This window comes from Entamoeba dispar, genomic scaffold, assembly GCF_000209125.1.
Source record: "Entamoeba dispar SAW760 scf_1105229457745 genomic scaffold, whole genome shotgun sequence".
Taxonomy (NCBI): Eukaryota; Evosea; order Mastigamoebida; family Endamoebidae; genus Entamoeba; species Entamoeba dispar.
In genome coordinates, this window is record NW_001852846.1 from 1 (window position 1) to 18,920 (window position 18,920).

General features: G+C 24.0%; 8 protein-coding genes across 8 annotated transcripts in view, besides 37 other annotated features; 4 read left to right on the forward strand and 4 right to left on the reverse strand.

Annotated features, from left to right (window-relative positions):
- Positions 1–2: 2 nt before the first annotated feature.
- Positions 3–62: a microsatellite.
- Positions 63–71: 9 nt separating this feature from the next.
- Positions 72–176: a microsatellite.
- A 65-nt stretch (positions 177–241) lies between these two features.
- Positions 242–315: a sequence feature (AT_rich).
- Positions 316–761: 446 nt separating this feature from the next.
- Positions 762–805: a sequence feature (AT_rich).
- A 15-nt stretch (positions 806–820) lies between these two features.
- Positions 821–952: a microsatellite.
- Positions 870–1,058: a microsatellite.
- Positions 942–1,107: a microsatellite.
- Positions 1,108–1,182: 75 nt separating this feature from the next.
- Positions 1,183–1,218: a sequence feature (AT_rich).
- Positions 1,219–1,290: 72 nt separating this feature from the next.
- Positions 1,291–1,340: a sequence feature (AT_rich).
- A 90-nt stretch (positions 1,341–1,430) lies between these two features.
- Positions 1,431–1,461: a sequence feature (AT_rich).
- A 9-nt stretch (positions 1,462–1,470) lies between these two features.
- Positions 1,471–1,578: a microsatellite.
- Positions 1,563–1,718: a microsatellite.
- Positions 1,719–1,838: 120 nt separating this feature from the next.
- Positions 1,839–2,008: a microsatellite.
- Positions 2,009–2,022: 14 nt separating this feature from the next.
- Positions 2,023–2,058: a microsatellite.
- EDI_145220 (uncharacterized protein) lies at positions 2,058–2,897 on the forward strand (the record flags this gene model as incomplete). Its single annotated transcript, XM_001733653.1, has 1 exon — positions 2,058–2,897. One exon carries the CDS (start codon positions 2,058–2,060, stop codon positions 2,895–2,897), a length of 840 nt encoding a protein of 279 aa, XP_001733705.1.
- A 17-nt stretch (positions 2,898–2,914) lies between these two features.
- Positions 2,915–2,974: a sequence feature (AT_rich).
- Positions 2,975–3,339: 365 nt separating this feature from the next.
- EDI_145230 (uncharacterized protein) lies at positions 3,340–3,954 on the reverse strand (the record flags this gene model as incomplete). The annotated part of the gene is made up of 1 exon (XM_001733654.1): positions 3,340–3,954. The coding sequence occupies one exon, from the start codon at positions 3,952–3,954 to the stop codon at positions 3,340–3,342; it is 615 nt and encodes a 204-aa protein (XP_001733706.1).
- Positions 3,496–3,516: a sequence feature (AT_rich).
- A 3-nt stretch (positions 3,955–3,957) lies between the features above and the next one.
- Positions 3,958–3,978: a sequence feature (AT_rich).
- A 315-nt stretch (positions 3,979–4,293) lies between these two features.
- Positions 4,294–4,314: a sequence feature (AT_rich).
- A 78-nt stretch (positions 4,315–4,392) lies between these two features.
- Positions 4,393–4,511: a sequence feature (AT_rich).
- An 18-nt stretch (positions 4,512–4,529) lies between these two features.
- Positions 4,530–4,661: a repeat region.
- Positions 4,662–4,711: a sequence feature (AT_rich).
- Positions 4,712–5,156: 445 nt separating this feature from the next.
- Positions 5,157–5,241: a sequence feature (AT_rich).
- A 41-nt stretch (positions 5,242–5,282) lies between these two features.
- Positions 5,283–5,410: a microsatellite.
- A 1-nt stretch (position 5,411) lies between these two features.
- Positions 5,412–5,697: a sequence feature (AT_rich).
- Positions 5,698–5,738: 41 nt separating this feature from the next.
- EDI_145240 (hyaluronan mediated motility receptor, putative) lies at positions 5,739–8,511 on the forward strand (the record flags this gene model as incomplete). The annotated part of the gene is made up of 2 exons (XM_001733655.1): positions 5,739–5,920; positions 6,006–8,511. The coding sequence occupies 2 exons, from the start codon at positions 5,739–5,741 to the stop codon at positions 8,509–8,511; spliced, it is 2,688 nt and encodes an 895-aa protein (XP_001733707.1).
- Positions 5,942–5,970: a sequence feature (AT_rich).
- Positions 6,861–7,010: a microsatellite.
- Positions 7,409–7,513: a microsatellite.
- A 158-nt stretch (positions 8,512–8,669) lies between the features above and the next one.
- Positions 8,670–8,730: a sequence feature (AT_rich).
- A 27-nt stretch (positions 8,731–8,757) lies between these two features.
- Positions 8,758–8,778: a sequence feature (AT_rich).
- A 285-nt stretch (positions 8,779–9,063) lies between these two features.
- Positions 9,064–9,092: a sequence feature (AT_rich).
- Positions 9,093–9,469: 377 nt separating this feature from the next.
- Positions 9,470–9,543: a sequence feature (AT_rich).
- Positions 9,544–9,661: 118 nt separating this feature from the next.
- Positions 9,662–9,699: a sequence feature (AT_rich).
- Positions 9,700–9,732: 33 nt separating this feature from the next.
- Positions 9,733–9,803: a sequence feature (AT_rich).
- A 99-nt stretch (positions 9,804–9,902) lies between these two features.
- Positions 9,903–10,079: a microsatellite.
- A 109-nt stretch (positions 10,080–10,188) lies between these two features.
- Positions 10,189–10,237: a sequence feature (AT_rich).
- Positions 10,238–10,565: 328 nt separating this feature from the next.
- Positions 10,566–10,669: a microsatellite.
- Positions 10,670–11,576: 907 nt separating this feature from the next.
- EDI_145250 (uncharacterized protein) lies at positions 11,577–11,996 on the reverse strand (the record flags this gene model as incomplete). The annotated part of the gene is made up of 1 exon (XM_001733656.1): positions 11,577–11,996. One exon carries the CDS (start codon positions 11,994–11,996, stop codon positions 11,577–11,579), a length of 420 nt encoding a protein of 139 aa, XP_001733708.1.
- Positions 11,997–12,186: 190 nt separating this feature from the next.
- EDI_145260 (talin, putative) lies at positions 12,187–16,366 on the forward strand (the record flags this gene model as incomplete). The annotated part of the gene is made up of 2 exons (XM_001733657.1): positions 12,187–12,334; positions 12,387–16,366. The coding sequence occupies 2 exons, from the start codon at positions 12,187–12,189 to the stop codon at positions 16,364–16,366; spliced, it is 4,128 nt and encodes a 1,375-aa protein (XP_001733709.1).
- Positions 16,367–16,385: 19 nt separating this feature from the next.
- Positions 16,386–16,443: a sequence feature (AT_rich).
- Positions 16,444–16,573: 130 nt separating this feature from the next.
- EDI_145270 (phosphoglycerate mutase, putative) lies at positions 16,574–17,683 on the reverse strand (the record flags this gene model as incomplete). The annotated part of the gene is made up of 1 exon (XM_001733658.1): positions 16,574–17,683. One exon carries the CDS (start codon positions 17,681–17,683, stop codon positions 16,574–16,576), a length of 1,110 nt encoding a protein of 369 aa, XP_001733710.1.
- Positions 17,684–17,764: 81 nt separating this feature from the next.
- On the forward strand, positions 17,765–18,229 carry EDI_145280 (uncharacterized protein; the record flags this gene model as incomplete). Its single annotated transcript, XM_001733659.1, has 1 exon — positions 17,765–18,229. One exon carries the CDS (start codon positions 17,765–17,767, stop codon positions 18,227–18,229), a length of 465 nt encoding a protein of 154 aa, XP_001733711.1.
- A 128-nt stretch (positions 18,230–18,357) lies between these two features.
- Positions 18,358–18,920, reverse strand: part of EDI_145290 (uncharacterized protein) — a gene marked incomplete at both ends in the record, with an annotated part of 752 nt that continues 189 nt past the window's right edge. The window contains one exon of the mRNA XM_001733660.1: positions 18,358–18,846. Within this exon, the coding sequence (XP_001733712.1) occupies positions 18,358–18,846 (489 nt within the window). The remainder of the gene's footprint in view (positions 18,847–18,920) is intronic.

Sequence of the window (18,920 nt, forward strand, 5' to 3'; positions counted from 1 at the left end):
ATATAAAATAAAATATAAATAATAAGAATATCAAACTAATAAAATATGATAAATATAAAATATATAGATAAAATGATGATATATAATATAAGAATAGAAATAAATATAATAATAATAAAATACATAAAAATATAATAATAAAATACATAAATAACATAATAATAACATAATAATAAAAAATGTATACATACATTGAATCAAATATCATTTCTGAATCATTTATAATTCAGAACAATTTACCATAAAATGATATAAAATATAAACAAATATAGAATGAATATAGAATAAGTATTTAATTTATTTTTTATTTTTTTAGGAGCAAAATAATAAAAACTATTATTTTATTGATTCAAAATATTTTGCCCCTTTCCTTCTGTTTGTAGTATCTCTGAAAAATACATTGTTTTATCTTTGAAATATATTTTCAATATACTAGTATTTTCTTCACTTTTAATTGAAATACAATTATTTTATTATGTATAGAGTGTATGGAAACAATATCAAAATCTTGTTTAATTCTGCTTGGAACAGATTATTTCTTTGAAATCAGTTCTCTTATTTTAACTTTTTCTATTTTTCATTCAATTACAATTTTAATGATTTGAATATCTTTTTTTATTGGAATTTGAAAATCAGTTATCACTTTTGTTTACTTATTTTTGACATTGTTTTATATTTCAGTGTTACGTTAAAACTACAATAATCTCTATGGCTTTATGAATTATTTTTAAAATGAAGTAAACATATTTGGTTTCTTTCACTATTAAAATATATTTTGATTGTTTGTAAATATTTAAATTTAAATCCCATTTATTAAAGAAATATTATAAAATGATTATATAGAATGATATTAGAAATAATTATTCTCTAATTAAATATCAACTAATATAATATTAAAACAAAGGATAAGATAGATAATATTCAATTTAATATAATATTATAATAAAAATAAACAAGAATAACAAATGAATATGTGATTATGAGAATAAATTAAATTAAAAGAATATAACAATGATATTAATATATCAAAATATTTTAAATAATAAATTAAAAGAAAAGTGACTATATCATTAAAATATATATAAAACATTATAAAGATGGTAATAATATTGTTATTAATTAAATTACGCATTTAATGAATGAAATTATCAACAATATAATTCAATGATAATGAAGTTATTGAATTAATAATAAAATAATATTTATACAAAAATATTAGGTGAAATAAATTATGTTATCAATGAATATTAAAATATGTTATTTCAGTTTCTTCTATTCCTTTAACAGATGATAAAATAATAATTAATATATGAATCATTTCATTATTTCATTTATATTTACTATCAAATTCAATAGAACATTGAAATATTTGCATAATATTTGCCATTTTAATATTTGTATTTATCATAAAAAAGACATTTTGAATGTTGATAAAATTATAAATATATTGTATTAATTAAAGCATGAATTAATAACAACAAATATAAATAAAAAACATAAAGGTATAGTATATATAATAATAGAAGATAAACCCAAAGAATAAAAATGAAGAATGGATAAGAAATAATAATAATAATACATTTTCAATCATAATAATATTGATAATGAAAAGATTGATTATAAATATTAAAAATCTCATTAGAAATGTTAGAAAGATTGATAAACAAAATAGAAAATTAATAATAGTCGTGGTAATGCACAATAAATATAATAATAATTTCAAATTCTTTTTCATGTTTACTTTAAATAAATAAAATACTCTAATAAAAATCGAATAAAACAAATCCTTTACTATAAAATTTTATATTTTAACTTAATTCCTTTTTTGGTTCCTATAAAAAAATAAAAATCAGGTAATTAAGTGTGATAATCAATCAGTTACAATGAACAAAAGAGATAAAAAAAAATATAAAGAAGAGAATCAAGAAAAGAATTGAAAAAATGAATGAAATAGAATAAAAATATATTTTTGAAAGAAATAGAAAATAAAAATAATATAAAAATAGAATATTATAAGAACTCAAAAAAAAAAGAAAAAAAAAGAATTAAAGAAAAAAATGTCAACAACAAACACAATTGATTTTAAACAACTTAATGAACGGTTATTGGAAAGAAAGTCTATCCGAACATATGGAGATAAATACCCAACCACCGAACAAGTTAAAGAAATAGAAAATTTTATAAAAACATTAAATGATATACAAACACCATTTAAAGCACAAGTCAGACTTTGTTTACAAACAGAAGATTTTAGTTTTATTAAAACATTTGGATTTATTACAGGAAGTAAATATTGGATATATGGAGTTATTCCATTAAATAATATTTCAGCATTAAAACAATTTGGGTATTTATTTCAATTGTTAATATTAAAATGTACTTCAATGGGTTTATCTACAGTTTGGCTTGGTGGTACTTTTACTGTTTCTGCATTTAACGTTCTTCAATATGATAAAAATAACGAATTTATTCCTTGTGTTTCTCCAGTTGGTTTTAATGGAAATGGAAATGAATTTCTTGCTCGTACAATAGGTTCTAGAAATCGTAAACTTTGGAATGAATTGTTTTATTGGAACTCTTTTAATACTCCTTTAACAAAAGAATTACTTCAATCACCTTTTAATGAAAATATTTTTGAAAGTATTCGATGGGCTCCTTCCGCTCGTAATCTTCAAGAATGGAGAATTGTTTTAACTGATCAAAATCAACTTCATTTCTTTACTATTGATAGTTCTTGGAAAGAAATTGACCTTGGAATTTGTGTTGCTCAAGCCACTGTTGTGTTAGAAGCAAATAACATTAAAGGAGAATGGAAAGTATTAGATTCTCATGAATTAATAAATTCTCTTCATCCAACTAACTTGCAATACGTCATTTCTTTTATTACACAAAAATAAATTAACGAATTAACTTGATTTAATTAAATTTTTTTGTTGAAAAATCATTTAAATTTATTTAATTTTAACTTTTATTAGGTTTTGTTTGTTTTTTTTTTAAGAGAGAAAAAGTATTCTTATATTCTTATTGACGAAGTGATTATAAAATTAGTAAAAATGTCGTTAAAATTTAACAAAATTCCATTAAATTTTCTCTTTTTTTCTATTAAACACTATAGAAATATCGTAAATTGTTAGTAATTAACATAAAATATTTTCTTTAAAATATGTTCACTACTATTTTTCCAAAATAAATCATACTTCTTATTAACAATCCTTTTGAAATAACATAATTTTCAGTTTTTTATAATAAAAAAGTTAGATGACAGAAATCAGTATAATAATTTAGGTGGTCAGGTTTACAAAATTAAAATTAGAATAAAAAACCATCTAATTTACAATTTTATTCAAGAATATACTTCTCTTTTATTTCTTCTTCCCAAAACTGATGAAGTGTTTCATCACCTTGTTTAATAAAGAAGCCCCTTTTTGTTTCAACTAGAGAAAGTAAATAATTATTAATTTTGTTTCCTAATTGATGGATTTGTTTACAATTAAGTAATAATTTATTTTTATAAAACACTCTATTGATTCTTTCTAATCTGATTGTTTTAGAAGTAATTTTAGCAAGTTTTGATTCAAAGAATAGTCCTTTTTCTCGAAGTAGATCAATGAGTAAATTTTGAATAAAATAAATCTTATTTTTGGTCATTCTTCTTTGTAAAGTCTTTCTTTTCAATTGAGAATCTGATTGGAATGATAATGCTTTACATTGCCCTTCTGCAAAATGATCAATATCTAAAATTTCATTTTCAATTTGAATAGACTCAACATGGGGACATGATAAAGTAAGGGTTGAACGTTTTGGTTGTCTCTTAATAACTAAATCATAATATTGGTTTAATAAATATAATAAGACTCCTTGTTCAAAACAAAAACTATTCTTAAAGGCATGTTCACTTGCAATCCTTCGAGCCCTTGGATTTTCTAAAGAAGTAGAAATGGATTGTATCGACATTAGAAAATTAATTTATTTATTTAAGTTTGATTGTTTAAGTATTAAGTTTGAAAATTTGCTTGTTTATTTTTTCAATAATTCTCCTCAATACTTGCCAAATTCTTTTTATTATTTGTCATATTAACTTGTCCAATTGGAATCTCATTTGACGTGTTGTATCGTAGAATTATAATCACTTAATTTAGAACTATTTTCCGAAGAGATAAAATTAGAACGACCGTACAGTATTTTTGACTTCCACAATTTATTCTTTTATTGTTACAAAAAGCGTGGTTTCACTAGATTAACGAAACTACCCCAATTTGATAGAGAGATTAACGCTTATTTTTTAAAATCGGCAAATTAATTATTATTTTAAAACGAATCAAGGCATTAATTGTTTGGTAAAAAAAAAAAGAATCTAAATTGTCTTTTGTTAAGTCTAAAATAATATGAAGCTAAAAATGATAAAAATTTAGTAATTTAAAAAAAAGAATGAGTTATAATTGATATAAAAAACATTTTTTATTAAGTAATTAAAATTTAAACTCTTCAATTGAAAAAAAAAAAATAATAATCAGTTTGGTTAATTTAAAATTTAACTTTTCATCATACTAAGAAGTGAGTGAATCAGTTTCTTCAATCAATTATCCTTTTATATCAAATACTTTTTAGTATCTGAATTAAATGAAGAACCATTTAAGTTATTGCTTGAATTTTAGTTTAAAATTTATAAAATTTTATTTAGTCATTGAATGATTAATATTTATTTTAATAAGACTATATTAACAACGTTATGAATAAATTTTATATTCTTTATACTAACAACCATATTAGAATCTATTTTAATTGTTGATAATTTCTCATATACTTAACTTTGAACTTTCATGAACAGATAATGTTTAATCATAATAAGTAATCAAAATCATTTGAAACAAAGAATATTACTTTAATAATCATATATACTACTTCTTAATAAATAATAACCAACATCATTCATTAAATTATTGAATAGAGAATTATCTGTTTTTACTAAAGATAATGATAGTATCAGAAAATACTGATATTTTAAATTTTTGATTGAATCTATTGTTAGTACATTGTTTCTGATCTTACTTTTAATATTTTTGTTTTAAGAATATCAAAAAAATATGTTAATAGTGTGAAATAAGATATTTTAGTTAATGAGAAGTATTTGTTTCTATATTTTGGAATTGTATTACTTTATTATGAATTTAAATATTTAAATTATTAAATGCTTATTCTTTTTATTGTTATTTGTGTTGTATTAATTTATTTATAAAATTTGTAAATCTATTCTGATTATTCTTTGTAGATTAACTATGTTATTATTATATTCATTCTTTTACTTTCTTTATATCATATTTGCTTCATTATTTTATTTGTTTTAATTTGTTTATTATGATATTCTTTATATCCTCTTTATCTTTTATTATGATATTTATTTCAATTAATTCATAAAATAAATAAGATAATGAAAATGAAAGAAATAATGAATTAAAAAAAATTCAAATATTATTATAATTATTATGATAATTACTTTAATAAATAATCTAATTCTTTTTATCAAATAAATATACATCATTTTATATTTTTTTTTTCTGTAGTTTATATTTGTTAATTTTGAATGTTTTATATAAATTTCTTCTTCTTTTATTATCTTTTTAATTCTTTTTATGTTTTCTCTTTAAATAAATCTTTTTTGTTTTAAACAAATTTGAATTAAAAAAATTAAGAAAAAAACTAACCGAACAAAAAAGAACTAATTATTAACAAATAAGAAAATGGAAGTTATTGGATATGCACCAGTAGAAACAAGTAATGCCAATTGTTTGTTATATGAAAAAGGAGACGTTATTGTTGTCAACGAAATGACAAATACAGAACTATGGAAAGGAACATGTAATGAAAAGAAAGGATTATTTAATATCACGTGTGCCACTACATCAATGCCACCATTATATCAGTTTGGTCATTTTCTTTTTTGTTATTAATTTTTGTTTTTAAAAAAAAATAGAAAAGTTGGGATATAAAACATATTAAAATAATAGAGCACGAGCTTTATTTGACTTTGAATCAAAAAATGCAGAATGTTTAAATGTTAAAACAGGAGAACTTGTTTACGTTTATGAAGAAGATGAAGAAAATAGTAATGGATGGGCGTATTGTCAAGTTGGTTATCGTTTTGGATATGTCCCAATAAAATATCTTGAAAAAGTTAATTTAGCAAAAGAATTAGGTGGAAGAAATAGAATGACAAGAGTTAATAGACAGGCTTCAATGTGTATACAATTACCTACTTATGTTCCATGTAAAGTTACAGCAAAATATGATTACATTGCTACGTATGGAAAAGACATTTGTTTTAGGAAAGGAGATGAAATGATTTGTTTTTCAACAAGTGATAACAGATGGTTACTTGTACAACATCCAGTTTATGGGTTAGGATATGTGCCTTTATCTTATGTCCAATGTGAAAAATCTATTTATCATGTAGACATTAAGAAATATGCAATTATATTATATGATTATGAAGGTGATACTCGTTTTCATCTTAAAGGAGAAGTAGGTGATATTGTTTTTGTTGAGAGCATAATAGCATCATGGGCTGTTGTTCATGTAAATGATAAAAAATATGTTTTTCCTTCATTATATCTTCATATATTTAATAACGAAGTGGAAATGAAAATATCTGAACCAATGGGAATCGTTTTATCTTCATTTAAAGGAGAATCTCCTAATGAATTAAGTATTGAAAGAAATGCATTTGTTACTGTGTTGTATAGAGAAAAAAATGGTTGGACGTTAGTAAAACAAGGTGATAAAATAGGTTATGTACCAACTTCATATTTAGAAGAAATTGAAGAAGGAGAGGCATATGCCATGATTATGAAAGATGGAGAAGGAAAAAAGAAAATAAAAAAAGGAGAAAGTAGTACTAAAGAAGAAGATAACAAAAATGAAGAAACAAAAACGAAAGATAATAATGAAAAAAAAGATGAAGCCGAAGGTGTAATTAAAAATAACGAAGAACAACAAAAAGCTGAAGATAAAAAAGATGAAACTACACCAATTTCTGAAAATAATGAAAATAATATATCAATAGAAGAGCCAAATAATAACACCCAATGTGAAAGTAAAAAAACAGAGGACACAACTGAAGAAATAGAAAATAAAAGAGAAGAACCAAAAGATGAACTAAAGAAAGAAGAAGTAATACCTATTAAAAAAGGTGATATTTGGAAAGTGTGCCATGTTAAGAAAGAAATTTGTACATTAAAACGTGGAAATCTTAAGATTATTGTCAAAAATGAAGACATAGAAATTTGTAGAATGGAAAAACCATTAAATTATGAATATGAAGAAGGAAAGAAAAGAGTTGAAGAAAGCATGAAAGTTATCGAAGAGCAGTTAAAAATTCATGAAGAACAAGAACGTGAACAAAGGATTGCTGAAGAAGAAAGAAAAACTGAAGAAATAAAACAAAAACGAAGAGAAGAAGAAAAAAAATTCTTCCGTCAAACAATGCAAACAAAAAAGAAAAAACAAAACAAAAAAATTACTGGGTTTAGACGTGGTGGATTTGCTCGTCCTGAACAGTTAATTGACACTAGTCAACTTGAACTTACAAAATCTTTATATGAAGAAAGTCTTTCAACTTTCAACCAAAACTCTCCTAAAATTGATGACTCTTCTCAAGATGAAAAGAAAGAGATTATGTTGTCACCAGAAGAAAAGCAACTCAAAGAACTACTCAATAGTTCTGAAACAAATCCAGAAATTATTACTGGGGTCATTAAAAGATTAATTCAAGAAAATGGTAAACTACAATTCCAAATTGATGAGATAGAAGAGTCTCAAAGAAATCTTTTAAAAGTAATTGGAGTTCTTAAAGAAGAATTGAAAAGAACAAGAGAAAGTTCTGGAAACCAACGCAGATTTTTGGCTAAAGAAAAAACAACTGAACCTAATGATATGAAAAAGCAAATTGAACAACTAAAAAAGGAATTAGAAGAAGAAAGACAAAAGAATCAACAAACACAGCAACCTGGACCTAAAGAAATTCCTGAGATAGAGCCCCCAGAATACTCTGAAGAAAAGAAAGAAATTGAAGAACTCAAGTTAAAAAATCTTGAACTTCAAAAACAAATTGAAGAATTAAATAATGAAAAAGAAAAAGCTATGAATGAAACAAAAAAACAAGAAGATTTATTAAACTCAAAAACTAAAGAGAACGAACTAGAAATCTCTAACTTGAAAAACCAAATTGCACTACTTAAATCTGAATTACAAAGTCTTGAGAGTGAACCTAAACAATCAACAGGTGATGGTATTTCACAAACTGAATTGAAAGATTTTGAAGATAAAATACAGAAAAAAGTGGAAGAACTTAAAACTATTTTCAATAAGATTCAACAAGAAAATAAGGCTTTACAACAAAAAACAACATCACGCCAATTTGAGTTATTGAAAAAAGAAACAACAGAAAAATTAAATCAGTTTAAAGATGAATTGAAAATTATGGGAAGAAAGTTATCACTTCTTTCTACTAAGTAACTACTCAATTTCATTCATTTTTATGTTTAATTTTATTAAGTGTTAAGTGCTAAATAAAAAATATATAACAAGTACTGTGAAAGAAAATACAACAAATGATAAAAACTTTAAATGAGAAATAACAATGATATAAATAAAGACATCATTATTTATTTGTGTAATTTAAATCAATACAAATTAATAACAAATAGAATAAATCAAAATTAATAAATTAAATAAGAGTGGATCTTGATTTTTCTATTTCACTTTATTTATTTAAAATTATTTCATTCACTCAGTTGAAATATTATCACGAGGTACTTCTTTATCTCTATATTCACTTCAATGATCTTCGTAGTATTTCATTAGTATTTCATGTTCATTATTTCATATTGTTTTATAATACATTGTTCATTAATTATTCTTATAGATTCTTTATTGACTAAACTATTTATTTTTGTTACTACGGATTACTTTCATTTTAGTATATTAATTTGTGTTTTTTTTATCTTGGTGATTTCTATCTATTTCTAGTTTATCATAAACTGTAAGATTTATTTTTTTATCATACACAATTATTATATTATTTATTATTTTTATTTGTTGTATCTATCTTCGATATAATTACTAGGGATTTATGAAATGTTCAGTTTTATTAATCATTCCTTGATTTATTACAATGAACACTTCATTATTTTATATTCTTATTTTGATTATATCAATCTCATTTTTATTGAAGATTAATTTCATTTTCTCTACTTCATCATTCATTTCATTTATATTATTTTATATTAGTTATCCTCCAAATATATTCTTTTATTAAATCATGTCTCCATTTGTACATTCTTATTTACAATACAATTTAATAACATGTTCAATTGTTGCCATTTTACTGGTACAAATAGTACATCACTTCAGAACATTATTTCCTGTAATTTTTGCTTTCTTAATCCCTATAAATGTACCACTTTCTTCCATCAATTTTAATTGTTTATAACAAATTATTTAATTATGAAATATAATAACATTAATAATTTTAAAATGTAAATTATTGTGTTTATGAAGTAGATCAAATATATTTAAATATCATTAAAATGTTGTTGTATCTTTTGATTCTTATAATTATCAATTCATCTGTTATATCTCTTTTCAATAAATGTTAAGCAATAAGAAAATATAATGAATAATAACTTATAATATAAAAATTATCATGAAAACATTAATTCAATACTCCTGTATTAGTTATTTTATTTTTAAATATTATGATATTATCACAGTATATAATTAGAATAAATGAAATTAATTTTAAATTAGAGTTTGCAATAATAATAAATAATGAAGATAAAAAGAAATTAACATCTCATAATTTTATCAAGTAAAACAACCAGAACAACATGACTTAATTAAAACTTATAAAATCAATTAAATGAAAATCTGAATGATTAATAAATAAATTATAATACAAAACAACAAACAAACACAGAAAATAACATAAAAAGAATAAAAGAATAAGAAAAATAAAATTATTATATTTTTATTTTTTAAATAAAAATATAATATAATAAAATTATAATAAAAAATAAAGAAAAGAATGAAAATTACATTTACTTCATTTACTCAAAATAAATCTAAATCATTCAAACATCTTCACTATTTTTATTTACTATATTCACATTAATTACACTTTACTTCCCCTACTTTAAATAAAAATGATTAAAACATCAAAAATTTAATAAAATTAATAAAAGGACAGACCTCCACAAGAAAATAAAGTCAGATTTATTCCATCTGAATATAAATAGATAACATCTGAAAATAATAAATATAGAGAAAATCAAAGGACAATTTAACACTCTTTTAATCAGTCAAATTTTGCAATAATTTTTTGCAAGATAATTTTATAAGAACTAATTTAAAGTTAAACAAAGAAGGAAAGAGCACCAAAAATAACAACAGTTATGTAAATAGAAATACAACCAAAGAATATTTTTTATTTGAAAAGATGTTATTTTGAATAAACCAATAACTTTGAAAGGAGAAACACAAATATTAACACAATTGATCCAGATGAAATTAAAGAAGAAAATAAAATAGGAGAGTTAGATGAAATCAAGTAGCAATTAAGAAAATGAAAGAAATTGATAAAGATGAAGATAAAATGAAAGAAAAAGAGAAAGAAGTAATGATGTTAGATAAATTTAGAAGTGAATATATCATTCATTTTTATGGAGCAGTATTTATTCCTAATAAAATATGTATGATAACAGAATATGCAAAATATGGATCAATACAAAATTTAATTAATAAAAGAACAAACACAGAAATACCAAATAAAATAAAATTAAATTCATGATAGATAGAACAAAATGAATAGAATATCTTCATTCAAATGGAATAATACATCGAGATATTAAACCAGATAATTTTCTTTTTATAACATTTGATGAAAATAAACAAATTAATTGAAAATTAACAGATTTTGGAAGTTCAAGAAACATTAATATGATGATGACAAATATGACATTTACATTTGATACGAACATCAAAATACAATATACATAAAATATTAAATTGTCAATACTATAAATAACTATCAGACAATATTCATATTTAATAACAATAGTATGTTTAATAATCAGAGTATTTTGATATGTTAAATAGTCATAACCAAATATGTTTTAATAAAAATGATGCAATTATAAGTTTTATGAATGAATATTCTTAATTAATAAAATGTGTACAAAACATTTAATTTGTCTGAAATATAATAGTTTTAACTTTTAATAAATTTCTTTAGCAACAAAAAAAAGAATTTTAATCTATTTCTTGGAAATCTCTTTTAAAAAAGAATTTAAGACGAAATAATTCTTTGTCAAAATAACAAGTATATCCTCTTCTCTGAGACATTTCAATATGTCTATTTTCGATAATGAATTCAACATCTTTATATTGTGAGTTTGATGTAATAACTAGTTTACAAAAGTTCTTGTTATCCATTTCTTCTATCCTATAATTAACTCTTCCATGAAAATTTGGGTATAAAATTGTTATTTCATAACCATCAGTTATTTCATTTATTTTACCCTTCAATCATTAGTCATAGATGATGTTTTTTTATAGTAGTAATAACAAACAGTTGCTGTTGAATATCTTGTTTTTGGTTGAATTAAATTAATTCGACAATGAACTTGTGGAATTAGACTTTTATCTTTAGAATTAATAAAAGTATATTTATCAACAATTTGTTGCATTCTTTTTAGTGGTTCATTACAAATAATTTCAAAAGGAGTTTTTTCGTTTAATTTGATTTGGTTCTTAACTGATTCTCTTCGTTGAATTTCTTCACTAATTTTTACTCGTATTTCTCTCCAATAAGTTACATGATTACCATCATCAATTCTTTTATTAACTTCTTCTTTTATTTTCTGTAAATCAGTGTCATTTAATTTATAGAAATAACAAGACACAAGAGAAGTCAACAAAGGATGAAGTCCATTATCATTCATTGAAAAATCAATAACATAATTTTAAGTTATGAGATTCTAAATTTTAAAAAATGAATAACAAGAAAAAGAAAAATGTTTTTAGAAACAAAAAAAACGTTCTAAGAATAAAACAATTATTAGATCCATCGTCGAACTAAGGAAATCAGTTAGAAAGAAAGTTTGTAATGAAAAGAAAAAAAGAAAAAGAGAAATGAAATTAATCAATATAGTGTCATTAGTACTTCAAGTATTATTTGGAAATGACAGAAAAATGTTAAGTACAAAGAAGATGCAATTTAATTTTACAGCTACAGTTTATGATATATTAGTAGCTATTAAAGAAAGACAACAATCTGAAGGTTTGTTAGTTTTAATAAAAAAAAGAAAAGAAAAGGTAATAATAAATAATAGTAAATATGGAAGAATATGCATTATTCCTTCCAAAAGATAAAACAAGAGAAAAAGGACAATGGATGATTCCAAAAAGAACTATTGAATCATATGATCTTGTTACAGATGATGAAGTTTGGTTTAGAAAAAGAATGCAAGTAGTAAATGTTTTACTTCCTGATGGATCAACTAAAAAAATGATGTTAGATGTATGTCAAACAATTAAAGGACTTGTTGTTGCAATTGCAGATAAATTATCATTACATCATGCAGAAGCATTTGGAATTCAAATTCAAGGATCAAATAAATTTTTAAGAATGAAAAGTTCATTATATGAAGTTGCTGGACCAAGTGATATTATTACATTAAAAAAAAGACATTTTATTCAAGAAGGAGAATTAAATAAAGAAGATCCAATGTTATTACATTTAAGTTATATTCAAGCACATGATAATATTGTTGGAGGATTATATCCATGTAATAAAGATGAAATTATAAGATTTGGAGCATTAAATGCAATGATTGATATTGGAAAATGTGATGAAACAAAAAAAATATCAACAATTCATCAAAATATTACACATTTTGCACCAGAAATGTATCAAAAAAAAGATATTGAAAAAGAAATATTTGCTAAATGGAAAAGTATGAATTCAATGACACCAGTAGATGCTAAATATAAATATCTTCAATTATGTATGACATTAAGATCATATGGAATGAATATTTATCATGGAGGAATTGAACCTAAAGGAGTTATTCAATCAACTGATCCAAAAAAGAAAAAATTAAATCAAGTATTAATGGCATTTTCACCAGTTGAATTAAAAATGTTAACATTAGATCATAAAGTAATAATTAGTGAACCATATGAACATTTAAAAAGTTGGAAATTTAGTTCAGAAGCAGTAATATTTGATTTTGGAAAATTTAATAATGGAGAAATTATTAAATTTTATACAACAGAAGGAGAAGATATATTTTCATTAGTTGCAGGATATATTGAAATTATTACTTTAAAAGCACAAAAAATAGTAGAAGATGATAAAGATTTAGAAAAAGCTACTGAAGTTCAATTAACAAAACAAAAGAAAACAGCAGCTATAAAAACTACTGTTACAAAAACAAGAGTTATTACTCAACCTACTCCATTAACACAAATTTCACAATCTATAGAATCAAATGATATTTATCAAGCTAATAAAACATATGCTTTACCTGTTAATTTTGCTGTAAATTTAAAAGAAAAAACACAATCAAATGATGATAATTGGAGAAATCAACTTAGAAATCAATCAGATAATCTTCTTGGACTTCTTAAACCATTATCAGAATCATTTAGAAATGGACCTAAATTAACTAATGAAAAAATTAAACAATTTGGATTTTATGTAGATGGAGTTCGTCAAGCTGTATTAAATGGATCATCTTCTGTTGAAGATAAAGAAATTTTTGAAGCAATGGCAAATAATTTAATGGATGCTGTAAATGAATATATGGATATTTGTAGTGCATTAGAAAAAGATCCAAATAATCCAGCTTTACTTGCTGCTTTAACTGAAGCAGAAAGAAGAATTCAAATGTGTACAGAAGCATTAAATGCTTGTGCTAATGGACTTGTTATGGATATTGATCAAGATTTAATTTTTGAATTATCACAATCTGTATCTGCTGATGTTGATGCAGCATGTGAAGTTGCAAGAGCAGCAGCTGGTGATATTGTTGAAGCTGCTATTTCACAAGCACAAACAGATGCAAGAATGTTAGTTTTTGGAGCACAATCAATGGGACTTGCAATGGGAAATCCTGAATGTCAAACAATAATGAATGATCTTTTAAGTAAATGTAAAAATTCAAGTATTAATTTATTAGAAACATCACAATTAAAAGGAACACCACAAGGAGGACCATTAGAAGAAGATATTGATGATATTTGTAAAAATTGTGATTTAATGGATAATTTTATTGAAGATATTAAAGATGATAAAATTAATAAAAGAAAAAAATTCCTTGAATCAGCTGGTGGTTGTTTACAAATGGCTGATTGGTTATCTACATTACAAAATATGAGAATTGAAGATGTTCAACGTGCTGCATTAGAAATGAAAAAAGATATTCCAACTATTGTTAAATATATGAAAGAATCTACTGCTAGTGTTGAAGTTGATGATGCTAAAAGAGCATTTATTATTGGAAATTTAAAAGATATGACTTCTAATGCTAAAATAATATTAACAAATGCAGATCAAACTATATATAATCCTAATAAAAATGATGATATTAGAGAAGCTGCAGGATTAACAGCTGATGCAATTAAAGCAGTTTTAGGAGATGATGTTAATGAAGTTATTCATCATTCTATGTATACTGATTCAAAGAAAGCAGCTATTGCTTCACTTAAAATGTCTCAATTATTAAAAGCAAAATCAAAAAATGAAAAAAATGCTAAATATGCTGATCAAATACTTAATGCTGCACGTACTGCTTCTCTTATTACTTCAAAATTACTTGAACCAGTTGAAGGTGATGAAGATGAAAGAAAATTTATTGAAAAATCATTAGCTATTGCTAATGAATATGACCCATTCTCTAAAAGTATTGATGGATTTGTTGACCAATTAGAAGAAGGAAGAGGTGATATAATTGAAGATAAAATTCAATTAGATTTAATGATGGCTAAATTAGAACAAGATGTTAATACATTCCAAAGAGAAGATATGTTATCTTCATTACATACTGCTGCAATGGATTATAGAATGGCTGCTGTTGAATTAAAAAGAGAAATTCTTATTATAGATTCAGTAAATGAACTTGAAGAAAGTGGTATTAAAGAAGAACTTAATGAAGAGGCATTAAAAGCTCTTGATGAATTTACTCAAGCAAGACATCAATTAGATAATGTTTCTGCTTTTGATTATACAACTCAAGCAAAAGTAGAAAATGTTGCTGAAAAATCTAAAAAAGTTTTAAAAGCACTTATTAAAGCAAGTAGAACATCAAAGAAAAAGAATGAAAGAAAAATGTTACTTGATGCTGCAATGAAATTAAGTAATGAAATGGCTAGAATGCTTAGTGCAGTAGATGAACAATCTATTGGTAATCAAATAAATATGAAAGGAATTGATACTGATTTAGTTAATGCTGAAAAACAAATTATAAACATTTTAAAAATTGATGATTTAATGGATATTGATCTTAGTAAAACAATGACTGCTGAAATTACTTCTGAAGAAATACAAGCTGAAAATACTGCATTAACAAAAATGCAAACTGTTACTAGTGAAATAGATGCCATTTATAAAGATATGCAAAAAGATATTCAAGCTAAAAAAGAATCTGCTGAAGCAAGTGAAGATCCTAAACAAATCGTTGAAGCTACTTTACAAGAAGCAGTTCTTGTTATGGTTGGTTCATCTATTGGTGTTTTATCTACTGCTACTACAGCACAAGCAGAATTAGTTCAACAACTTCAAAACTCTGAAACTGCAAATGGTGTTCATAGAGATAAAGAATATGCTGAAGATTTAATTAAAGCAGTAGAAGATGTTAAAAGTACTGCAATTGAATTACAACAAAAAATTAAAGAAGATAACGTTAATTCTGATGAACTAGTTAAAGTAGCTGATAAAGTCGGTAAAAAAGTTGAAAAAGTTGTTGTATCTTGTAGAGCTGGAACTAGAACTAAAGGAAGAAGTCATAAATACAAAGACCTTTTGGAGGCTTCAAAGAAACTTGCTGATGCTACAAAAAATCTCTTAGAATGTGCTAAAAAAGTCGATGAATTTGATGACACTCCTGTTGTTGTTCAAATGAATTTACCACCTCCTCCTCCTGTTACTGAAGTTGAGGAAGAAGAAGATATCGAAACATTTGGTATTGACCAATACACTCTTAAGGAAATTGAACAACAAAAGAAAATCTTTGAATTAGAAAAGAAATTAGAAGCTGCCAAAAAGAAGAAAGCAGATTTAGAAGAACTTGCTAAATCTTTCCAAAATTAAATCACTTTTTTTTACGTTCATTAAATAAAAGTTATTTTTTTTTTATTTTTTAATTCATTTAAATATCTTTTTTAAAAGATTATTCTTCCTTAGCTTATCATAGATACTTCTTTCAAAGATTGGGTTATATCACTATTTATGTTATGATTTGGTTACTATTTTTGTTTGTTTATCATACTGTAATGTTTTGGTTAAAGAATAAATCAATTAGACATATCCTGATGGTAAAATTTTACCATCATCTCCTCGAATCATATCTTTATAATTTCCCTCAATATAATAATTAGGATTATGAACTGGTGTCTCAACAAATGTTTTTAGATGATAATAAGAATTCATTCTTTGTGGAATAAAGAATGGGGATGTTTCAATTGGTTTAAACATACAAACTGATGTGAAAGCATAATTGTCTTTGATAGTTCTTCCCATTAGTTTTGACATAAACGCTTGTTGGGTAGATCTATGTGTTACAAAACATACTCTTTTATATCTTTTAGTTAGTTCTAGGATTGTTTTAAATGCACGTTGTTGAATTTCTTCCCATGTTTCTAATACTACTTCCTTAATTACTGGTTGATATTGGTCATCATAGTATGGATCTTTATATTTAACTGGATCAAATTCTGGTACTTTTTGTCTGTTTACTTTAGAAAGAAATTCACTTGCACCTGGTTCTATTTCATATTTCATATTATTATATTTTGCTATTTCTCTTGCAGTTCCTGTTGCTCTTAAATATGGTGAACTAACAATAATATCAATCTTTTCGTGTCTCATTCTTCTTCCTACTTCTTCTGCTTGTTTAATTCCATCATTGTGTAATGGTGGGTCATGTGGATATTGTGCTGTTGGAACCCATTTTAAGTCAATGTAGTCATGTCTAACTGCATGACGGACAATGAATAACTTTGGTTGGTTAGTATATTCATTATGTAATTCTTGAAGGTTATTTATTAATTTATCATATTCTTCACTAATGTCTTCATTTCCTTCTTTCTCCTCTTTTATAATACTAATTTTAGGTAATTGGTCATGTGTATCATTACAGTCAAAGGTAAATAACATCGTTATTCCCTTTTTTCCTTTCATTTTTTCTTTTTGGCCATTCATTAAATCAATGTATTCTCCAATAATTTCATAATGTTCAATTTCTTTATCTTTTATAATTTCTTTAAATCCTTTAATAACTTTATCATATTCCTTTGAATTAATACATTTGATTTCTTCTTTTAGTTCATCTCTTTCGTTCATGTTGATATAAATGACTATCCCTCGTGGATTTTCATAACCTTTTGTGATATTATGATATTCTTCCATTTCGTTTATCTAACCAACGCTATTTTGGAATATTTTTTTAGAGTTCTTCCAAATAAAACTTATTTATTATCTTTAACTATCATGTCAATTCCACCACGTTCATGGCAAAAACCCTCTCAAACTCACCCACACCAACAACCAGTCTCACCACCAATAAACACACCACAATACTTATCACCATATGTTCCTCCAATTTACCCACCAATCTTTACTTCTCCATTTACACAATTTGGAGGGATAGAAAATGAAATAGTTCAGGTTTTAATGACAATAGGAATGGGTAAACCATTCATTATAAAAGCAGGACAAATGGTATATCAGATAATTCATGAATTAAAGATTGATAACTTGGTAATTAGTTTATGGAAAAAGATAGAGGAGATTCCAATAACTATTCCAATTAAGAAGATGTTTTGGAAAATATATATAATGTTGGTAGGAGAAGAAAAGAAAGACAGAAGTGGATACTTATTTTTGATAGGAATATTTTTAATGATTCCTTATTTACACCGTAAATTTCATAATACAACAATTTCTTTTCATTAATCTATTCTATTTTTTTATTAGTTTTAATCCATCTTCATTTTTGAATTTATAAACAAATTATAAGAGAAAAAGTAATTCTAATTCTTTTATGGTCTTTTAACACTCAATTATTATTAACTTTTCTTTATTTAATTATCCTTTTCAGTATTTTGGTTTCCACGAAGTCCAAAAACAATGTTTTGAACTAAGTTATCCATAACTTCACTACTTTCTTCTGAAGCATCAGTCTGGTTGTTTACAATATTAATTTTTGATTTCTTTTTTTTATCTACCTTATTCGTTTTTTCTTCGCTTTGTGGTTTTTTAATACTTTTATTTTCTTTTGATTTTTCCAAGTCTTTGATATCTTTACTCTTTGTTGATTTTTCTAACTCTATAATATCTTTATCTTCTATTTGCTTTTCAGATTCTTTAACATCATTATTTTCTGTTGAGATTTCAGTAAGACGGGATTGTGTTGGATTTTGAGCATTCTTTGGAACACGTTTATTAAATCCTGCTACATTTATACGTTTAGTAACAACCATGATTTCATTTTTTCCGACTTTTGTTCCATTAAAACTCATAATAGCTTTGTTTTTATTTTCAATTGAATCCATTTCAACGTAGGCATATTTCTTTGAGATTCCAGAGTGATTAACTGGAATAGTGATTGACATAACTTTACCAACAGTTGAAAAGAGTTTCATTA